Genomic DNA, 23,842 nt, shown 5'->3' with positions numbered 1-23,842 from the left:
GGCGAGCAAGCATTTCTTAATTAATAACATGTAACTACAGTGTCGTGTGCAAAAACAGCAAAAGTGGCAAGATGGCTTTCAAACATCTAACGCAGTTGTGCTAACTTAGCATTGTACGTATATAAATAGCAGTCTTCACTACACCCCCCCTTGATCGGACCACTAACCGGTAGAGGCGCAATTTCAAGAACGCAGAGTTCAAGTTCAAAATAACGGAACCAAGGGCACAAATTGTGAGTCCATATAAGGCAAGTGAAAAGTTCGAAGAAAAAAAGAGAGAGAAAAAAAACCATTTAAAGGGGGGAAAAAAATATCATCGATAGATTGTCAACGAGAAGAAAAAAAAAAAAAGGCATCCCACCGGAATTTCGGATGACTTTCAAGTTAATCCATCAAGGTATAAGCACAATAAGTTGCAACGGCTTCCAAGAGGAAATCATTGGAACTTTCTGCAAAATTATCTGCCATCCAATTCAGCAAGGGGAATGAACACACATGTTCCTCGACAACCGGAGCCTCTAGCTCCATCAGAGGACAACTGGAGTGTTCTTCAAGATAACTTCTTGCCAAGAATTCAGCTGCAGCCGTTCCGATGTCTCAATTCCCTAGGACTCCATGTGCTGCTCCACAAGCCATAATCCTGACACCAGAACAGTCCAACTCATGAGCCACTAAGGGGCTCATTAGCCGATCATAATCCGGGGCAGGAGACACCGAGTTCGACAAGCACAAATCCAGAGCCCGTTGGAACGGACACTCTAGGCAATGAAAGACAGGCTGTACGCAAGTAAAGTAGGGAAACCAGAAGGACAACCCATAGGCTATGCTCAAGGTTGCCAGCGGTAATGTTCCATAGTATTCAAGCATCTGGTTACGAAGATGGAGCAGCCGGGACATGCTGTCGTGTGACGCAAGTTGTGCATCCATAGCGTAGTACGCAGATCAACAAAAGTACCCCAGCTACGAGGGCGAGAATCAAAGGGAGACCTCCGAAGACGCTAGAAAAAATAGAATGAAAAAATGCCGGGATCACACCAAAAACAGTTTGAAAGGAGGTCACGAGGCCGGAGCCCACAATTTTGAAAAAATGTGCCAGGCCACTTGTTGACGAGGCATTAAAGATAGTCTGAATTAGGGCCCCAAAATGAAGTGGGAGATCAGTATTCAAAAGTGCTTGCACCTCCGTGCGCGTGTTTGCTACGTGAAGGACAAATGTTTCCCGAGATGAAGTCAACGTGACTTCTTTTTGAGACAATAGAGCCCTTATTCTGCTCATCTTGTTGAACTCTGCTTTGAAGGTTGGAATGGAAGGCCAGATGGATACATCGAGGACGTTATTACAGCAGTCACAGATACAGTCACGATGTAGGGAATTCCCACTAACATCCCACAGCAAGCTTCGTTATTTAATAGCAAATAACTACCGTTAGCCAGCAGCGTAAAAGACGGTGTTATAACTGGCACCGGGATCCCTTTGAGGACACAAGCTAAATTAGGAGCGTGCACATTACATGCACCATGCAATTGAATGTGCCGACACACCACAGAGTGATCTGGAGTGGAGGTGCACTCTTCACCTTTTATGTAAACCTCTTTTCCGTCCCTCACGCATCTGTACGTGAATGGGAGTGACCAAACTTCGTGCACGAAGGCAGTACCCAGTTTTTCATATCTGCCAAGGGCATAATGTTTCATGCACGAACTGAACTTAAACAGGGGGAACGGTAATGTGATCAACCCGTGTATAAGCCACACAGCGGAGTTTAATTCGGCAACAGAGAAAGGTAAAGGTTCTAACTTTTCAATGTGCAGCAATGAGTATGTTGCATCTTTCATGGACTTGAACTGTTGTTTCGCAGTTAAATTAAAAGGAAGGAACAAAGAGGAAGTATTCATGTAATCCCAAGGGACTTTCCCAGCCTTTAACGTTTGCAATGTCCATGCAAACTGCATGATAGAACGCAATTGATTTTGGCCATGATACAAAACAGACAAATCATCCTGCACAATGTCAACCACAGATGAAACAATATTATCTAACGTATAAATTCTGGAAGACAGGGTGTTAATGCTATTATCTATAACAGCCAATACTTTCTCCATATTGACTTGATCAATAGCTCGTAATCTGGATGCAGCTTCAATCTGTGATAGCTTCCAAACCTCGTTATAAACAGCATATACCCATCTTTTGGACCTTCCAACCGCAGGACCTTTAACAAAATCATTCAAATCTATTTTGTCGTTCAATTGTGATAAATGAAGTTTAACAGATGCTAAGATGGAATGTTGCAGCCAAGATTGGCACAACTTCCCTACGGAGTAGGTAGTTACAGTGTGAGAGGATTCAAAACGAGGGTCTACACGAACTTGTGTATACCCTGGAGCCAAATCCAGAAACTAATGTTGACAGGAATCTGAGCTCGTTTGCCAGATTAACCACCCTTCCGGATTTAATTTGGAAATATTGAAGGATGTGTTGGAAATGTATGACTGCAACTTAGCAAGGGACAGATCCGTATGATTATCCCAATTAGGATAAGCACCCAGACCCGGAGTGGAGGGAGAATTTTATTTTTAGAAGTAGCCAATCCAAAACAGGTGGTCTGAAAAATTGACGAATTCCAAAACAACATGTGGTTCGGTAAGAGGCAGGCACGATGCAAAGCTTCTGTTCCCTGTACCTGCCACGGTTTAGAGCCCCAAACCGATTTTAGATCAATAGTAGCTTTCCACAGATCATAGCCTCCGATTGCCAACTCGTCCATAAAGGACTTGGAATACAACAATTTAGTGTGTGTCAGTCTAACTTTAGAAGCAGACTCCGCCTCAACCTTAATATAAAAGGAGACAGGATTCGACACATTGAAATCGGAAAAATATGTGAATTTGTCCACTAACGTGGAGGAGCTGCCCAGCCTAGGGGCTGGACAGTGTTTCCACTGCGTATAATTTACAAAATTTCTAAATGTATTTGCTTTGTGTAGGAAATGCGTGCCATAATGTTGATAGCAGAATTGCTCATCATAATTAGCAGTGTCTAAATACAAATCCTCAGCATCAAATGCAGCATAATATTTCAAATCAGAAAACAGCGCTTCTATGACTTTTACATCCCAATCATCCGAGCGGATGTTTTGCTTAACCACATCACCCATAGAAACACGAAATACATTTGACACATTGATTACTTCAGTGGGACGATGAATTTGAAATTTAACAGCATCCCACGCAATCCCATCCAGTACAGGCCAGGCAGTAATGTTCACAAAAGTCTGGTCCCTTTTCATGATATGTGATGAGGAGTGGGGGGCCAAAGTTCCATCAATTAGTCTAATTGTAGATCTTTCTTTCGGGTAGTGTCCATTTATAAGTCTAAAAAACACTACCACAAAGCCAATGGACATAAACAGAAAAATACCAATGAGCACCAGCCAAATGTAAGTCCAAGGGGGAATTATAAAATGTCTTTTAAACCAGACCGCAAAAATTGAAACTTTTGATGGGGCAATGGAAGTCATTGAATTAGTGTCAAAGGAGTAGCGCGACTGGTTAACTGTGGTGGAGTGTAAAATAGGCAACGGGACATCCACAGGATAAGCATACTCAATATCTTCAGGTAGACCACCAGCTGTCGGTGGCAATAAAGGACCAGTAACTGTATGCATCTCGACGGCAACATCAGGCAAGGTGGTAGAAGCTGGGGCCACAACAGAATTTCTCAGCATTGCAGGGCAAGAAACTGCTGGAGTCATACTAAGAAGAATCGGCCACTCGCTGTAGCTTGACATTGTCAATAGAGATGTACCTGTTATCCTTGCGACCAGGAAGTGGAGGTAAAATGACTGTACGTGTAACCTGTACTCCAAGCACCGGAACTGGTGCACGATAAGAGGGGCCGAACTCCTTCTTGTTCTCTACCTTCTCACGGACCAGATCACCAACTCGAGGTAGCCAGCCGACTACCGGAATCTGAAGCGCAGCATCAGATATGGAGGGCACATGTTCCTTCGCTAGACTGTCTCTGGCTTCTTGTAGATTCTGCAATACAGCACAGTGATCATCTACGTCAAAGGGTGCGGCTGACGCTGCCATGTCTAGACCATCAAGGTCCGGGACAAACATTCGTATGCCAAAGAGCATCATGTATGGGGTCTGCCCACCCAGAGACCTTCTAGGGAGATTATTAAGTGCACGTTGTACGTCATACAAGTGGGATAGCCAGTTCCGGCCAGTACCTAAAACCCTAGCTGTCAAAGATTGCTTTAAGTCACGGTTCATTCGCTCCACCACACTATTACCCTCAGGTCGGTAGGGAGACGAAAATTTGACTTGGACCCCCAAATTTCTCATGGCTTCTTTGTACGCCTTAGAGGCGAACGCAGGGCCCTGATCAGAATGAAAGGTACCACATGCAAAACTTCCAACAAAGACACGCAAATCCCTGATGACAGTACGGGCATCAGCACTCCTTTGTGGCCATACCCACAGAAAACGTGTGCACAAATCCACTGCAACCAAGTCGTACTTGTACGCAGTATCAGAGGTGAATGGACCGCAATGATCTAAATAAACACACCCTAGTGGTTTATTAGATATGTACAACTGAGTCTGTGGTGGGCGCGCCGCAGTTGAAGGTTTTATCTGCTGGCAAATGTCACAATTAAGCACATAAGCGCAAGCTTGTTTATATAAACCGCACCACCAGTAACGTTGTTGTAACAGAGAAACAGTGGCCGCAACGCCGGCATGGGCAGACGCCATGCCCTCGTGATCCGCTAATATCAAAGATGGTCTGCAGTCCGCGTTGGGAATCAATCTGTCACCAACATCGTTAATCCTCACTAACGGGACGTTATCAGGACTTAAGCGATAATGGTAGCGAGAAGGGAAACCTCTCGGTATTTTGTTCCCTTCTCTGTAGCAGCAATAGCTGCCAAGATGTCATCATCGATCTTACTTTGTGATCTTGTAACTGCTGCTACTAAGTATGTCGCCACTGCTGTTTTTGCTGCCTCGTCAGCTAGGCTGTTGCCGACAGCATGGACACCAACTCGTTGGTGACCAAGAGTGTGAATAACATTCACGAGAGGCAGATGTTCTTTAAGTTCTGCCACTCGAACCCAAAGCATTTTATGCTTAATTGTGCTACCTTTGGAATCACGGTAGTCATTTTGAGACCAAAAATGCAGATTGTCGTTGTAAGAATGAACACAATAGAACGAGTCACTCTCTATAAGGGTAGTGACTCGAGGATCAGCAAAACTCCAGTGCAAGCACCAGAGCACGAAGCTCCGCCAACTGTGCGGTACAATCACCCAATGACTGCGTATGCACAACATCAGATTGGAATTCACCATTCACGAAAATACCGACCACAATTGCGCAGGCCGCTGAATAGGCATGCTTCGATCCAGTCGCCGGTTGCGCAGAACCGTCAGTGTAAATGACACAATGGTAATCCTCGAGCGGGCGCAAAGACAGAGGAGCTGGATGAACGAATTCATACTGTAAGAACTCCTGAGTCTGCAGAGCTGCGTCAAAGATATATGTGACGTCGGGCGATGTCAAGGAAGTGGCCCAATGTATCCACCGTGGATGCCAAGCTTTAGAATTTGGTACACTTGCTTCCGTCACCGCCTCAAGGGCAGGATATGGTGTGACCACCAACATGCGTTTTCCTTGCGATAGCGCTCGTTCTTTCAGAATCGCCATCTGCACTGCCGTCAAAACTTTCTCGACAGCAGAAAATCGCAGTTCAGCCGAAGTGTACAGATGCGATTTGTAGGCAATGGGGACTGTGTCGCCCTCATTGAACGGTAAAGGACGTGAAACCCACTGTGCCTGGCACAATTCTTATGACCAGGTTAGTGTGGTTATCACGCGTCAGTAAGTATTTTGAAGCAAGAAGGTCAGCTTGCAAAGATTGCAATATAGCTGAATGCTCCGGCAGCCAGCATGATTTGGAAAAAGTAGGTTGTACCAAGGCATAAAGCGACTTGATACGCTGGGCATAATCAGGAATGTACGTTCGACCGAAATTCAGAAAGCCCAGCAAAGATTGTAATTTCTTCAGTGTCGTAGGAGCACGTAGGCATGCGCATTTCTGTAGGAAGTGCGGAGCCAATCCTCGACCTTCATTGTTGAGTTCGTATCCCAAAAACAATACTGTATATTCCGCAATATGAGACTTCGCAAAGTTGAATTTGTATCCGAAGTCTGCAAACAAAACGATAATGCGGTTAACGCGACACAGATGCGGCCATAACTCGTCATCTGTGAGATAAATATCATCTACATACGAGCACGCATCAGGGTCTATGCTCTCTAACAGAGAGACTACACATGCGGCAAAGACACCAGGGCTGTTCTTATAGCCCATCGGTAATCTTTTGAAATGTTTTTGTTTGCCGCCCGAGGTGAATGCTGTCCATTCACTACTAAGAGAGGACAGGTTATGGCTGTAAAAGCCGTTGGAAATGTCAAGTGTGGTTTTAAACCGTTTTCTCACGAGACTATCGACGAGAGCCGAACTGTGGGTATTCTGTACTGCGCATATCCGGCAATGAGAGTTTAAATGCCGGTAATCCAAAACCAGGCGGTACGACCCATCAGGCTTCGTCACAGTGAATAAAGGATTATTCATTGGTGACACACATGTTTCGATTACACCTTGATATTCCAATTGTTCAAGGATAGCCACCACGTGAGGTCTTGCTTCGCGATGCATGGGATATTGGGGTTGTGGCTGGGGCGTGGACCGCAACGGAATCTCATGGCTGGGGGACAATTTATCCCAGCCTACCTGATTACGATACAAAGCCGGTGCTAGCACCAGAGCCCACTCCTCGGCGAACTTCTTAGCTTGGTCCTTTGGCACTGTGTGCGCAAAGGACAGGAGGATCATCTCCTCCCCTCTAGGAGCATCAAAATGAAAGCCGGGGGCCAGTCTGCCTCTGCCAATAGAATATCATACGAAGAGGTCAGATTATCCCCAAAAATCCCTTGAATCGTGCGTTGTTTGTCACCTTCAATTAAAAGGACTATATTATACAGTCTGTCAGGGGGGGCCACTCTAGTGTCAGCAGTTTCTACAGTTATGAACGTATCAGTTGCTGTCGCCACCAGATATGGACGCAGTGCTTGTCGCACTACTGTAACTTCTGCCGCGCTGTCGAGCAGCGTTAGTGCCCATGTCAGGTTCTGAAGCTGCGTCCGCACTATCTGTGGCATACCTCGCTGTTAGCGCAGCAACTTTCTACTTCTGAAACGGGGGTCGTTGACGTGCAGACTCGTCCTGCTTGCCTTTGCCGTCAGTCTGACGGGGTTGCTCACAAACTTGGGCACCCCGTCCTTTCCCACGGTCTCCGCCACCGGATTGTGAAGCCGATGTTCCCTGTGAAGAACGAGGAGAACGTTGTTCAGAAACCTGAAACCTATCAGGTGACTTAATACTAGATCGATCACGCAGATCATATGTGTGTTCACTAGACGACTGTGCGGGTGAGGCAGGACGAGACCCCTGTTTCTGTTGCTGCTTCCCCTGTTTCTTTGCTCGCCAATTTTGTTTAGGAAAATTAGGGCGTTCGTCTTTACTAGACAAGCTCACCTTAGTTTGCTGTACTATATCAGGAATTATCACAGTTGGTTTAACACCCAAGGCACTGCGGCCTATGGTCCTAAAGGCTTCCGCAATTATTTTAGCGAACTCCTTAGGCCTGTCGAGTTCGTCTACGCGGTCCAGCTTATTAGCCACTTGGAACTGCATGGCATCGCCTTTGAGGTTGCCCATTACCATGGAAGCCACCACATCGAACACCCCGACAAGCCTCATTCCCAATTCAACAGCAGCCTCCGCCTCGTGATTCTCTTGAACACGCTTAATGACGGAGGGTAAAACAGATATAGACGGAGTGCCGAAGCACTTGAGTAGGTCGCGGCAAAGACCTTGCCCCTGTTTGCGCAATCGGCTGTATCTGGGACCACGTCTTTCGGCAAACTAATGGTGAGAATCCTGTGTTTCTCCACAGGAGAGGTATGTGGAAAAACCGCCTCCAGTTGGTCAAATTTCTCAGCAAGCCAATAAGGCAAATCATCCTTATTTTGGGGGCGCTTGCCCATCACCGAATTAACCATAACAGGACTAATAACCACCGCGTGGTGGTCCGTTGGTTGTCCCACAACAGCAGGTGCCCCCTGCACTAAAGCCCCATGAACTGTAATCAGGGCTGTGTGTAGCACCCGCAACTCAGCCACCGCCAGCCACCGCCAGCTTGAGATAGCGGGGATGAGGCGTAAAGCCGGCCAGCACCGGCCATGTGGAAGGGCGCCAATAAACCAAATGGTATGCTGCCAGGCAGAAATAGGAATTTCTTGTGTCCTATACGGTGTATAGACTGCAGGTAGCTGCGTGGGAGTAAAGGAATGAAATGTATCATCGTCTGCATCCCCCGCCGGAAAAGTCACCCAAGAGTAAAACAACTCATACGGGTAAGACGCATCAGCGCTCACCACAAAAATAACAGCCATCCCATCATCCGGCACCCCATACGTCAAATGACGGCGCAGAGGTGCATGACTATGTGCGGCAATGTCAACCGCCATAAGGACACAACAAAGAGTATCAACGATATCAACAGTAGCACTGGGGTTAAAAAAAACCCTTTTTAATAATCAAGCTTGAAAGAACCTATTAGTCGAGACAGAGGTAGGTTAAATCCGTCACCCCCGTTATCCGGAAACAAGCGTGAGGGTGTTGTGGACTAATATAAGCACTACTAAGGCATTTCAAATCAATCGACCAAACGTTAGGTGCGCCATGTTGCAGGGAGTCTGCTTATGCACAGAACTATGCACAGGAAACCAGGACCTCAGTGAATTGTGGTGTACCAAAAACTCACCTCAGAACCCAGAACCCCTTATCCGACCAGCATCAGTGTCCCATTCGTTATCCGAGTTTTATCTCGGCGGTCCCAATGTATAGACAACCCAGAACAAGCGACTTAGTGTATTTCTCAGGAATGGTGGGAATCAGAAATACCTGTTCGTAATTATTCTCATATCAGTCCACAACAGAATAAACAGAGACACGGTAAAGTTTAAAGAGTTTATTTTATAAACCTCGTGTCCTAAGATGCAGTACTTTGGCTAACTTAAGCAGACAAATGATTAAAATCAAAACCATCAGCATAGTTACAATACCATAGCAAATGAAAGGAGAAATCATAATAAAATGACAGTGGATGACAGCCACCTTCCTTTCTGTAGTATACTAATATTATTATTATTAGACTAATAGAGGGTCTCTAGGCGTAACTGGGGAACCCCATACTGTAAAGATCAGCTTAATGGAATCACATCACAGGATCAACTAGACTCTGCTCCTGGGAAAGCTCTTCTTCCGAATGTGTCTAAAGCATGCCGCCTGCAATATTAAAAGCACTCGACTTTCAGGTATTTGCAGCTGCGTGCGTGTTATGGCTAAATAGTGGGCCGATCAACCTGAACCCAACAACATGCACCGTCTAGCGACCCAGACTGTTTCTTTACACAATGTTCAGACCAAGGTCGCAGCTCACTGTTAGGGATGTGAACAACAGACAGTTCTCATGTGAAGCAAAGGCGAGCAAGCATTTCTTAATTAATAACGTAACTACAGTGTCGTGTGCAAAAGCAGCAAAAGTGGCAAGATGGCTTTCTAACATCTAACGCGGTTGTGCTAACTTAGCATTGTACGATATAAATAGCAGTCTTCACTACAGTAAATGGCAAACAGTGCGACAGAATCTTGGTATGGCCTGTGACTCATGGCTCATCATTGAGGAGGGTGTCATGGGGTAGTCCCCTCTTCAAGTGTGAGGAAGGGGCACCAAATGCAGTTGAAAGTTCCATGTTTATCATTAAATTTGTAGGTGAGTTGTTCATAGCCCAACACCCTGTGGAGCTCAAAAACCCACATATTGGAAACATCATGGAGTATGGCCAATTGTGGTGAGGAAAGTATCAGAAAGGAGCTGTCAGAGCGCAGATGTCCATCCAATATAGAGTGGTGGCTATTACATGAAAAATATAGTGGGGCGTGATGGCGCACAACTCACCATAAATGTGGCAGCACTCACGGAGCTGCAGTTCTCAACCGGCGATCCCGATCCTTGTGTCCATGAGCAGGAAAGGGAAGGACTTCCTTCCTGCTCAGTTAAACATGAATCCAGCCAATCCTGGAGATGCTCTCATGCTGCTTTCAGCACGAAATCAGTTCCAGGATTGGTTGGAGCAGGCTAACCAAGCACTCATTATCAGTCTGGGGGCCTGTGCCAGCAATCCCCAGGATGTTTCACAGCCCTTGGATTGCGGGGTCTACTGTGCGCATGTTGTATAAGACGGCTGTAGACAACCTGCCAATCCGACATGCACACTTTCAGGCCCGCCCCACCCTTGCGTTGTACACAGTGCAAGTGGTAGCAAAACAAAGTGGCATAAACATGCCATTTTATTTATTTGTTTCTGCCTGCTGCACTCACAGCGGGGGGTGTGATGCTGCTCCATTCTTTAGGAGGAGCTTCCCCTGCCAATATGTAGTCAGGGCCAAGAAAGATCAGAGGATATGATATAGGGCACCAGAAGCAGCCGCAGGTACTGTGAAGTGGTGGGGCGGAGGGAGGGGGTAACACCAACAAAGACAAATAAAAAATAAAAAAAAACTAGACTTACCTGCTCCGATGGCCGCCGCTTTCCTCCCTATCCTTGCGTCCATGTCAGGAACCTGGTGCACATTGCGCAGGCTCCCCGATAGGGAGGAAAGCAACAGCCGTCCGTGCAGGTAAGTGTAGTTTCCCAGCACTGCTCACATGCTGGAAATTTTATTCCCAGCATATGAGCAGTGCTGGGATTGGTCTTCAATCTGTGGGGCGTGGCCCCTAGGGGGGCTGTGGAGTCCTAAGAAGGGGTCATGCATTTCCAGGCCTAACTTCTGCCTGGAATACAAAACATGTGCTCATCCTTTTGGACTAAGACACCGCGATTGTTAAAATGCTTTAGGTGAAGTAAATTGAGTCTCATGTGCTGTGAAACAAAGAGGCCCAGCAGACAGGTAAAACAATCCTTCATTCAAGCCTTCATGCCAAGGTGCCTGCTTGCCTGAATGAAATGCAAATGTGTGATAGGAGTTAATCTGCAAATGTAAAGGATGCTTGGGAGGGGTTCTGACTTTTATTGCTCGTATCATTCCAAGTATTGTGATGGCAAATATGTGTTTGTTTTTTTGCTTGGTGGTTAACAATGTGGAGTGTGTGCTTTTAATCATAACTGTATTTACACAGCGCTTAGTACAGCTGAGAAGGAGTTGTGGGACAATTATGCATAAAAAATGCATTACTTATGGTCTGATATTACTCAAATCTACATTTTGGAAGGACCATTTTATCCTTAAACTATTTACAAAGTTTGTAGCAGTCTATCTTAGAATGTGTGTATTGCAAGTATAAAATAATGACTTACACATTCACAGTCACTGTCACAGGCTGTGACCTCATAGCACTAAAAATACACAAATCACTATTCTCCACTGCACCAACCACATTTACTTCTGGGGCTCTCTGGTTACACACAGACCTCTTCAATGCATTAATAAAAGAGGTTTCGTAATGTACTATATAGTGCATTTGCCACTGAGTAACAACTTTTTAAATGTATCTTTCATTTAAGCTACCCATTATTTTATATGTAGCTGCCTGATGGTGAAAGACCTAAAAAACAAACAAAATATTTGGGGGCTGAATTAAGAAAGGCTTGCGCCGCCAGAGCGTCACATTTTTTGAACCTTCAGCTGCTCAAGCGGCTCAATCATATCAATGAGGTGGGGCAAGACACCCTGTGTGGCTTTGCATGGCCTCAAAGATATGTAGTAAGACAAAGCAGCACAAGTCGCTGCTTTGCCTTAATCTGAGTCAAGTTTGCGTTCCATAGGCGTTGCAGTGGGTGTTCCCACGCAAAACCCATGGATTCTGACGCTGCCCCAGATTTGAAAACCATGTAAACCTGGGGCAGCGCCAAAACCTTATTCCTCCTTACAGCAGGCGTAACGAGGAGAAATGTTTTGATTTCTCCTTGTTTTTCCTCTTTTCCTGTGTGCTGCATTCTGCGGCAGACATAGAAAGAGGAAACCCCCTCTCAGTATTGTTTTTGTGCAGGAAGGTGCCCCTTCCTGCACAAAAACATTCCTGCCTATGTTGTCGCTGGGCAGCAATTTGTGCGCCAACACCGAGGGAAAGGACAGGAAGGCACCATATTTAATAAATAAGGTGCATTCCTGTCCTTTCATTGGCGTAGGGCAGAACAGCAAGAAGACTTGTGGCTCTGCCCTACATGAATGCCTCATAAATGAGGCACGTTTTTGGCCACACCTTTGACCAAACCGCCATTCTCACTGACCTTTAGTTTGCTAAACATTGTTTAATTTATTACTTCAATGTAAAAATGATTTGCTGTCGGAATTAGGGGCATTTATGGTTGTCGATAGTTGGCAATGATGTGGAGGACCACGTTCTAGAAATCTTTGTCAGGAGGGGTCCTTACATCTAAATCTTTTGACGGGGGGTCTCAGAATTAAATATTTTGAAGACCTCTGGTCTAAGCGCCTCGGTTCTGCTCTCAGACGTGGACTGGGAGCCTGTGGTGGTTTCTCCACCCAGCTGTACAACACAGCTAGGTAGAGAAAGGCTAAGTGTGAATGATGGTTTGGTCGGCCCTTTGGGGCCGGCCAAACCATCATGCACATTTAGCAGTGCCCACCACTCCCCTTCTTCCCTGGTGCTGCAGTGTAACTGTGGCTGTCCCCGCCCTACCTTGGCTCCGTTGGCAGGACACAAAATAAAATGATAATAAAAACGTTTTATTATTTTATTTGTCCTTGCCTCTGCTGGCCTTCAGCAGGGGGGTGACGCTCCTCTGCCATAACGGAGGAGCCGCCCCTCTAAGGCACAGTGAGCCTCATTGCATCTCCAGCATAGATTGTAAAGGAGGAGCTTGACCCTTTTAAGTGTCCAGTTGGAGCTGTACCAGTCGCTCAGTATCAAAATCTATAGGAACCTCAACTTGTTCTCCTTGAGAACCCTGTTGTGGTTTAGTAGTAATGCCACCCATTCATCAGGGAAGTAATTCTTGCTAAGGAGAACTTGTGAAGGCAGCCAGTTTGCATTGAGGGCGGGGTCTGAAAGGGAAATCTTGAGTAGTGTTCTTCTATAGCCCTATACTGCTGCATGAAATATACCCAGAGTTTGGAGATAATGTAGGATAGGCAAGGTAGGGAAGTCTACGGGTCGCAGTCCTCACACTTCTTGTAGGCAATGGGTCAATTGACTGTATCATAATTGGTTAGAATTTTGGAGGCCAAATTCACCTCATCTGCTTAGATGCATCAATTTGTAAATAGGGCGGAACATAGCGCATAATTCACGCCTTCGGTGCGTCACAAAAAAAGGCATAAAAGTATTGCAAGGCCTCATAAATAAGGTCCTGAGTTTTTCAAGGATCCATCAAATGTCATGACTCTGAATACAGGCAGCAATGGTGATTTTGGACAAGGGGAGCAGCTGACATTTTGCGCCGTTGATCAAATACCCTGAAAGGCAAAAAAGTCATCTATGATGGACATTACTTCTTCTATCGAAGACCTGAGATAAGATAGTAATAGCAGGATGACGTCCAGCAGAATGAGAGTAATAGCAAAGATTCACCTTATCCTACACCTGTTGGGATACCTCTCACCTCCTGTGAGAGACTAATCACCACTGTAAGGGGCTCTAATGCCAGCAGAAAGAGGAGTGGTGTAAGGGAGAAGTCCTGTCTAGTGCTTCTGCACCCTATCAAGACAAATGTACATAAAACCACCTCACGTGACACTCAGCAGTGGGGATGTCATACAAAAGATCTACCCTGTGTATGAAGTTGTCTCTCATCCCCACATGAGACATAACCTGAAAGAGATATCCCCACTCCACCCTGTCAAAAGTCTTTTTGGCATCTAAGGAGAGCATCCAACATCTCTTCCAATTCATCCTTTATCCACCACAGGAGGTGGGCCAACAGGGGTAGATGATCACTGGAGGTGCGGCCCTGGATAAACCTCACTTGGGATTCAGGTATTAGTTGGGGTAGTACCATACCCAGGTGGATTGCTAGAATCTTGGCCATGATTTTCAGGTACACATTGAGCACTGAGATTGGCCGATAGCTGACGCATTATACCAGATTTTTTGTCTCTTTGGGCAGTACCATAATGTTGGCTCTATTAGATATGGCTGCCAGAGAACCTGATTCTACACCTTCCTGATAGGCTCAGGTGAGCGTGGTGACCAATAGGGATATGCCAGTCTTGTAGAATTCCCCCGGGTATCCATCTTCCCCTGCGGATTTGCTGCTGTGGATTGCTGAGATAGCCTCTGCAGCCTCTTCTTTGAGAAGGCTCCCAATATGAAGGCCTGGCCTTCTTGTGTTAGTGTGGATAGATGTAAAAAGGAGTTCACCTACACGATGGTGGTCCCTATTTCTGAGGTATGTAGGGCAGTATAATAGGAGGCAAAATGGCTGACTGTGCCAATTGGGAAAACCAGTATATGGTGCAAGGCAAGGATAACCAATTGGGACTTACTTCCTTGCAGCTGGGATACCAAGAGCCTCCCAGCGTTCTCACCATAGCCATATCCATGCCATCAAACTTTTCCACTGCAGTACTGTCGAAAGCATTTAGGCTTATCTTTGCTAGCTTGAATTCCCTCTGAGAGGTAGCAGTAGTGGCAGAAACAGTGTGTTCCACTACCAACCTGCCCAGCACTGCAGGAGCGAAGAATTTCCCAATCCGCTATCCTCACCGCAGACACCCTACACCCGACTATAAAATCAGGGTGATGGGTAACCCTGATGCAGGGAGAAGGTGGGGGGATACACAAGGAAACAACAAAACACTGTAGTCACACAGGTTCTCCTTTTTGACTTCTTGGCTACCACCCAAACAGCAATTAGAAGAGCACAGCTGCATCCTTAAAGATAAAAAAGGACAACAGAGCATTACTTAAAACAAAACGTAATGATAGAAGTCAGCCACATACACATACATAACTAGGTGCACACAAGGACCCACAAACTAAATCTTACCCCGTTTGGTGGGTAGAGTCATCTCAAAAAAGAGGAGGAACACCACGTTGCTTGACTCCACTAGTCAAATGAAGGAAAAACGGGAAGACAAAGGGAGGGCAGGGGATAAGTCTTCTTATTGCAGAGACTGCGGTAAGTTTGAATTCAGCGTTGCCCCCATAAACAAAAAACCTTCTTGTTAATTCAAAAATCAAATGGAAGAGGAGAAAAAGGAATCACAGCGCCAATCAAAAAAAACCCTGCTCAAAGGAGGTGGAGAGCCCAGAAAACGACCGATCTTCAGCTCCTCCGTGATTCCGCCCAATACACTTAACGAGGCGGATAGGTTGGAGAAATGCAGGAAGTCCAGTCCAGGGAAAACGAGAACGCTGTAGAGTCTTTCCTCTTGTTCCCTGATTGTCTCTTTGCCGCAGAAGAAGAACCCTCCAAGGTTCAGCAACCGGGAAATAAAAACGAAGGCAAGGCAATCTCCTAGAGAAAAGACGACCGCGCTCAACCCCCAACACTGGGAGGCCAAGAGCAGTCCATAGCCAAGGCAAGGATCCAACAGCAAAACACAGAGGAAGAAAGTCGGATCCGAAAGTCCTGAGGAAAGGGACCGTGAAAGAAACCAAGCGCCTGCATCCTGAAGGTAGGGTCTTTAAATACTAGCAGTGTAAGGGGCAACCCGCTATTCTCATGTGCACCCAATCATGCAAGCAGACAGGCAGGAACAAGGAAGGAAAGGGGAAAATAGAGAGGAAAAAGATAGAGGGCACCCAACCCCATAATCCCCTAAATCACAACACAGTGTATCGACCTGTGAGAGCACCATTATCGAACTCAGGAGGCTCAGCTACTCCTGGCTTTTGCATTTTGCAGTTGCTGAGTCTTGCATCATTCTCCCCCTCATTGTTGCCTTGTAAGCAGCCCAAAAACCCTCTGTGAAGTTAAAATACCCCTGTAACCCCAAGGCAAGACTGGATGTGAGAGCAAAGACACATTCAGGGAACTTGTAGGGAAATGCTTTTATTCTCCATCTCACTGGAGTTGAAGGTATAAGCTCAAGGTCTGATTCCATGAACACTGGGTTGTAATCAGAGAGGCCCGCTTCTAGTATTTCACACCTGGTGATATGGGATAACAACCACCAATGTAGCAGGGAATAATCTATACAGAATTGAGTGCCACTGGTGCAAGAGAAAAGGTGAATTTCTTGTCCTCGGGTTGAAACTTGTAAAAGAATTGGGACATTGTGATCCTTGCCTTCCGCACATCGGTGCAATTTGGTGGACCAGATTATAGTTTAGGGCCCTTAATTCCAGTGCCCATTCATTATTTCATCATTGCCTTAAGGCTACAAATCGATGATTTTAGTGAGTGATGTGGCGGCTTCCTGATGAAGGCATTCCTGCTGAAATGTGCATAGTGTCATTACACCGTCAGTTACACACATCTCAAGCCCTTCACATTATTAATTAAATTGATATTAAATTATGGTTCAATAAATTAATGTTCCTTGCTTTCTGTTATCCTTAATTGATGAACTGTAGATTGAACATGATTTTTGGACTGTATTCAATTATAATTAGTTTACCTAATACATTAATTGCTTATTTCATGAGCTAATTATTGTCTAGGACACTTTCTATGTAAAGATTGTGTCATGATGTTTACATCTCTACATTTTTAATATTGTACATAAAACCATTTGAAAGTAATTACTTCCAAAGCAATTGACCGCTTTTCTGGGTTATAAATGAGAAATCCAATGATTAAGGCGTAAACCATAATACCAGGCAGAAATGATTTCTGCCGAGTAGTCAATTTGACTAGCTCTTCCCCACAAACCAATGGTAATATGGGAAAAGATAAAGGGTAATTGGAGGAAAACTGATGGATCAAAGAATGAAAGTGATACTCTTCTATGAGTTTCTCCAGAAAACGAAGGGACTGGTAAGGCAAAGATAAACGAAAGTAAAGATCATCAGACTCCAGAAACCTCCTTATCGATTCAATCGCAAAATGAGGATTATAAAAAAAAAAAAAAAAAAAAAAAAACATTTGAAAATTACAAATTATATTTTTTGTAAAACAATATTATAACTTTCCTCAGTTATTTGTACTGTTATTAGATTGTTCATTATATGTAAGTTTAATTAGTGTATGCCTGCGCATTTACATTTATTGTATATTGCTTAAATTTGTTTCCAAATAATTATGTATTATTATCTAGCAAGGACTGAGAGATACACAGAATATCTTGCCCTTTCATCCATTCTCAGATTAGTTGGCCCCTTTTCCTTTTTCTGTTCCTGTTTTACGTGAGGTCCCTTAACTCGTGTAAAACAAGGTGAGATCATGGAAATCATTTAGGGTTGGTCAGGGGTCGAACTGCGACCCCTGGCTCATCCCTTATGGCCCCTAGCACTGCATTTGCAACCATTGGGAGGTGGTAAAAGCATTACCAAGCACAAAAGGTAAACTGTGTTATAATGAACACTGTTTACCTTCTGCAGATCCTACATGAAGATTATTTTTAAATCATAAAATAATTCTATTGATAATATAAATAAAAATACAAATTTTTAAATTAAACAAATTAAAAAACTTCAATCTTTAATTTTTTTTGCCACAGTCCATTAATGTTAATTTTTGCATAAAATACATTGTTTAACAGAACCGTCACCTCTATGTTCTAGTTCACATACAATGTATGGTACCTATGAATAAGTATTATGGGCCTGACCACTGCTTCTCCCTCTGAATTAGCAATACTTTGTACCTTAGAGGAATATACTAGGTGTCAGTTCTGTAAATTATTACGATGTCAACAGGATTAAGGTGTTGTGGCAATTTTTTCTAGGATTCATGGTCAAAGGTCACAAGATGTCACTTCATGTGATGTCATTGATTTGTGAGGTCACTTCTGCTACCAAATGTGTTTTAGTGAATTAACGTCCATGGGTGAGCTAAAGAAGTTCCAAGTTGAACTTGTGTCAAACTATCGAGTTATGGTTCGATTCTTGTGCAGTAAGACTCAAGGTATTTCAGAGGCAGACCTAATATCCTGGGTGCAGACCAGTGGTAGCCGGCATTTTTAGGAGGAAGGGGGCGGATAGGACACACGCACACATACACACTCACTCACACCCATGCATTCACACACATGCTCACACAAACACATCCAGTCACAACACTCATTACCAAATATTCAAACATTCACAAACGCACTCACAAAACATTAATGAAAAGAGAAATCACACTAACCTGCAGTCAGCTCTGCCTCAGAGGTCCCAGGAGGGTTGCAACTGCTGCCTTCCCTCATTGATCAACCTTAGGTCAGCCAAAGAAGGAAGGCAGCAGTCCCAAGCCTTGGAGGTCCCAGGAGGGTTAGGACTGCTGCCTTCCCTCATTTGCTGCCCTTAGGGAAGGCAGCAGTCTCAACCTCGTCACGGAGTAGGATGGGGTCAGTGAGGCTGCTGACCCCACCCCACTCTGAGATGAGGTGTCACTGATTAACAATCAGGCCTGGGCCCTTCAGGGCTTAAAACTGAAGTGCCCGGTTCTGCGGCAATGAGTGATGCTCCCCCTCGTCACGAGTGCGAGCACCTCAAGAACCTTTGCTGAGCTGAGGAGGCACCATCCACAGGTGTGACATTCTCAGCCCAGCAAAGTTCAGCTAATGCAGCCAGGAGCCTGTGTATTTAGCATATGTCAAGCTCCTGTCTGCCTGACCTGACCATGAAGAGCTTTAGGCTTACCTTTGCTCAGCCTGTCAGACACTCTTCTTGAGGGGCAAAATGTTAGGGGGTATGGCCCCTCAGCCCCTGTGGATGGGCCGTGGCTGGTGGAGACCCCTCTTGTCCCTGCCTAATGGAATTTTGAATAGAGAGATAGGCAGTATCTTTATAAACTAAAGGCAGCTGGTAAGTATCTCATACGAAGGCTTAAATCTTCCTTGAAACATTTGTTCTTCAAAGACCTGTTTCCTCTGAAATTGCAGATAAAATGTAGATTAAGCAAGTGAACGTTCATTTACAGAATTAAGCTGTACTTGCATACAGGTATGTGTCACCTGAGAGTAAGCTCCAAAGGACCTCACACCTATTGTTTTCCTCTTCAATTGAATTGATTAAGGTGCTGTGCTTCTCCTAAAATAGTTTTCTTTGTTCAATTAAGAATCATTTACACCTTAATTCCCTGTCTTACACCTTGACTGTGTCATGGAAAACATCACAAATTATTTGTAACCTGTACAATTTGCTGAATTGTTTTGAATTGTTTTATATCCTTCAATATTCAGTCTCTTCTGTACTCTTGCTCCCATTAGAAATTGAACCAGCCAGGTTGGCCAATTTGTAGACAAATTTCTTTCAAAGAAAGCATGTGAAAGCCTTACCATGTGTTAAATGTCTCTTTAAGTCAGCCTTAAAATACATTTTGTACTGCTTGAGATCCTGGAGGACAAATGAGCCAAACCAATGGTTTTATGTACAACTGAAGAGAGGAGGACGCAGAGGTATAGTTACACTAAATACAGCATGTGCAGGGCACCAGGGCTTTCTTTCTTTCTTTCTTTCTTTCTTTCTTTCTTTCTTTCTTTCTTTCTTTCTTTCTTTCTTTCTTTCTTTCTTTCTTTCTTTCTTTTTTTCTTTCTTTCTTTTTCTTATTCTTTCCTTCTTGCCTGCTGTCATTCTTTTGATTAATCTTTCTTCCTTTCCTTCTTTCTTCCTATTTTTGTTTGATCATTGTTTTTTTTCTTTCTTTCTTTAAAAAAGTAACTTATAGGGGTTTTCAGCTAGACTTCAGCCATTAGTCTGTGGTTGGTGTCATTCACATTTATCTTCCACACCTTCCAGCATACATTAAGGGGCAATGTGTCAGCTCACTTCAGCCATTGGCTCACTTCACTCTGAGTTATTGTGTGCTGCCCTTTCGCTAGGAGCATATCCACACACAAAGTAGTTTCCTGCAGTGCCAAGGAGTACTATGGCAATGCTTGTTTTTTTTACCCTAAAATGTTTTTTTTTCTGTAGTCAAAGATTATTTTAGATTGATGAAGGTCCAACCTATTCCCAAACAATAAGGTTTTGTAAAAACCAAGACATACAAACAAGAAAAACCAGAAGGCTGGTGGTCAATCCCAGATATATTGACTTTGCCAATGCTTGCTACTCTTACATGGATCCTCTTGATGTTTCACTGTTCTGGTAGGCAGTCTTTTTCCTCTTGTATTCTTTATGTTCTCTTTAGTGTGGGTTTCAAGCAGCTCATTAGAAATTTAAAAATGGCTCAAAATCCAATTAAGAAGTATAAAATTTAGCTCAGTTGAAGGTGCAAATAGAAGGACCAGGACCATACCAGGAATTAAGCTATTGTAACTTCAGCCCTTTTTCTACAGAGCCCTCCAACTGTACTGGTGGGAAACAAATACATTCATTCCACAATGACCTCACACACTAAAAAAGCCAAACATCATGACACAGGATAGCGCACCAGAAACAGTACATGACATTCCACTCATTCAAATTCAAAATTTGAGAATATCAACTATAGCTCTGTAAAGGCTGAAGATTTCAATTCTTGGTTGGGACACTGTGACAGCTCATGTCATCCCACTCATATTGAACACTAAGATGAATTTTTCAATATTACGTTTGATAGGTTAATGCTTGCTGCTTGGTAAAATCATTAGCTGATTACAGACTTTTGGTCCAAAAGGAAGTGAACTTTATTTTTCTGTAGACCTTGAGAGGTTAAAATCCTCCATAGCATTGTTTTCAAAACATTAAATCATTGTGATTCTTGGATTAAGATGGAATTTAAGATTAGACATCAGTGCTAGTTCATTTGTCATCACTTTCATAATCCTAACATGTGGCTGCTGTTTTTTTTGTAGGTTGGAAATGCAGCCTACTTCTGAGATGCGAATGGAGTACAATACCAGTGCCAGAAACTCGAGTGACCCCCTGGACATATTTTCAGGATTCAAGCTCCTTGTTCAGTTCAAGCTTCTCTTTATTCCGCTTTACAGTATACTGATTCTCGTGGCATGCTTGGGCAACATTTTCTTGGTTGGATCCATCATCGCTGACAAGAAACTGCACAATGCCACTAACTTTTTCATTGGCAACCTCTCAGTGGGTGACCTCCTGATGTGCCTGACCTGTGTACCATTGACTGTATCCTATGCCTTTGAGTTGAGAGGTTGGTTGTTTGGTCGTTTCATGTGCCACTTTGTGTCTCTAATGCAAGTGGCCACAGTATATGTTTCTGTTTTATCCCTAACAGCTATAGCTGTAGATCGCTACATTGTTGTGGCCTATCCTATCAGAAGAAGGATCACTCTTCGATGTTGTGCTCTTGTTGTTCTGGTAATTTGGATTGTTTCTCTGATACTTGCTGCCCCACCTTCTATATTCACTGAATATCTAGATCTCAACAGCATTCAGTTTGATTTTATTGTGTGTGAAGAATTCTGGAAAGGAATGGAGAAGCAAAGGTTAATGTATTCCTGTCTAATGCTTTTAATGTCATATATGATCCCTCTTTTGTCCGTCACAATCTCCTACTGTGCAATCAGTTTTCACCTCCGTAAGAGAAACGTTCCCGGGGCGGCAGACCAGAACCAGGGCAAGTGGAACAAGAAGAAGCGGAAGACATTTGTCCTGTTGGTCATTTCTATATTGGTTTTTGCCATCTGTTGGATGCCTCTGCAGATCCTGAATCTGATACGAGATGTAGATACCAACTTCACCTTCATCAGCAAACAGTACATCAATATAGTTCAGGTGTGCTGCCATTTCACTGCCATGAGCTCAGCCTGCTACAACCCATTTATCTATGCCTCCCTCCATCAGAAGTTCAGGCTTCGCATGCGAAGGTACTTCAGACAGAAAAAGAGGCAAAGTAGCATGCTTTCCTCCAAATCGTCACGTCTCAACACCTGCCTGAGCCTTCTCCCCGAAGCCTCTCGGGCAGGAAAAAATATGGGTTCGTTTAGAGTTAACACTCTGTAGAGGCATTTTGAAGAAGCAGTCTACTTGATTTATTTATTTATGAGACACTTTTGTATGTACCTCAGCGGCAGAATACATTGGCTGTAGTGACCACGAAAGTCAAGGATGCCTTGAACTGAACCATTCTGGATAGTTGACCAGCTTACACCTGATTCACCATGACATTAACTGTAAAATTGGATCTCGCCAATACCTCTTTTGCTGCCTCTGTTGCCTAAACCCAGTGAAATCAAAATTGGAAAACAGAAGTGGCCAAGAAGATGATGGACTCCTCAACTCTTTGCATTCACCATCTTCTCTAATTGTTGACTGAAAGCTTGCATTTGTGGTTGTTGCCGTTCAGAGCAAAACAAAACTGAAATGAATCATGTAGCGCAATGATGTTGTGCTTATTGTGTGGCCCTAGATGCCTTGCAATGGCCCTAAAGGAGAAAATGGCTAAAGGAATAGCGACAAAAACTTTCTGAAGCAACGTATTGAAGCTGAGACACATAAGTGACTATCTGCTAGGTAGAAGGACGTTCACCTGGTTATTGTTAGGGTTATCCCATGAACGCTGTGGCCTTTTGTGTTGTTGATTGACGTGGTTTGCACACACACTGCTTCACTGCTCTTCTTGTGGAATATGTTACTTAACCACAGCAAACAGCCAAAAAAGTCAAGTTTCTGAAATTTGTTTCTGAAATAAATTGTTTTTCATGTACCAGGATTATTGTTCTGTGGTCTGTGCTGTACATGTTTTTTCCATGTGCATACATTTAATTCTCCTGCTGAATATCCAGCTCAAAATGCCCAGTGCTGCACCTGCTGCGTGGGAAGATTCATAGTAACTCCAGTCTAGATCTTCATGTTCTCTTTTGGAAGCATTGTTATTTAACTTTTCAATCTCTCTTGATATTTCTTAACAACAACAAAATGAGTCACTTAAACTAGTTACCATTACATTAAATAGGCAATGTTCTGGCCTGGTTGCCCAGTTCTGGATTACATAAAATTAGGACTTTGTTCTGTTTAGCTTCAGGCATGCTATTCTGAGGCTGATGTCTGTTGATTTGTAGAGAAATTGTTTAAGAGTTCACTTGCTGTATCTTCCTTTGATTACTATTTAATGCCGTATCTGTCATCTGAGTAAAAAACAACCAAACTCTTATATATAACTATCACCACAGACAACAGAGAGCTATCCTCTTGCCAAGGCCTCCACAGCAAAGAACTGTTCAGCATCGTAAATGAGTTCTCCAACTCTTCAGCAACTGAAAACATCATCACCCATTCCCAAGTACTTGGCAACACCCTGGTAGAATTTTTCCCCACTAAGATCTCCACCATCTCCAAACACTTCTTATCCCAACCTACCCCCATCAACATCCTCAGCCTCCTTGCTCACACTGATGCAAACTCCATCCACTGATTCACCACTTGGGATCAGCTCACCACACCCATCATGCACTCGAGAACACCCACTGATCCCTGTCGCCACTACATGTTCAAGCTCAGAAACAGGACAATCAACAACAAGTCACCGCCATCTTTAACACATCCATCACCTCGGCCATCTTTCCAGAAGAATTGGAAACAGGCTGTAGTCAAATCCCTCCTCAAGAAACCGTCCACTGACTCCAATGAGCTCAAGAACTACCGGCTTATCTCCCTGCTCCCATTTTCCACCAATGTCCTCGAAAAGGCCATCA

At 44.1% G+C, this 23,842-nt stretch overlaps 1 protein-coding gene across 4 annotated transcripts in view; it reads left to right on the top strand.

The window, feature by feature from the left end:
• Positions 1–22,857, top strand: part of LOC146798451 (prolactin-releasing peptide receptor-like) — a 374,165-nt gene extending 351,308 nt beyond the window's left edge. For all 4 annotated transcript variants that reach the window (XM_085627973.1, XM_085627971.1, XM_085627970.1 and 1 more), the window contains exon 2: positions 21,032–22,857. In XM_085627973.1, the coding sequence (XP_085484099.1) occupies positions 21,039–22,151 (1,113 nt within the window). In that variant the 5' untranslated portion in view covers positions 21,032–21,038 and the 3' untranslated portion in view covers positions 22,152–22,857. The remainder of the gene's footprint in view (positions 1–21,031) is intronic.
• Positions 22,858–23,842: the final 985 nt, after the last annotated feature.

The sequence above is a fragment of the Triturus cristatus genome, chromosome 9 (assembly GCF_964204655.1).
Source record: "Triturus cristatus chromosome 9, aTriCri1.1, whole genome shotgun sequence".
Classification (NCBI taxonomy): Eukaryota; Metazoa; Chordata; class Amphibia; order Caudata; family Salamandridae; genus Triturus; species Triturus cristatus.
Note: the sequence above shows the minus strand (reverse complement) of the source record. Positions and strands in the feature narration are given on the sequence as shown.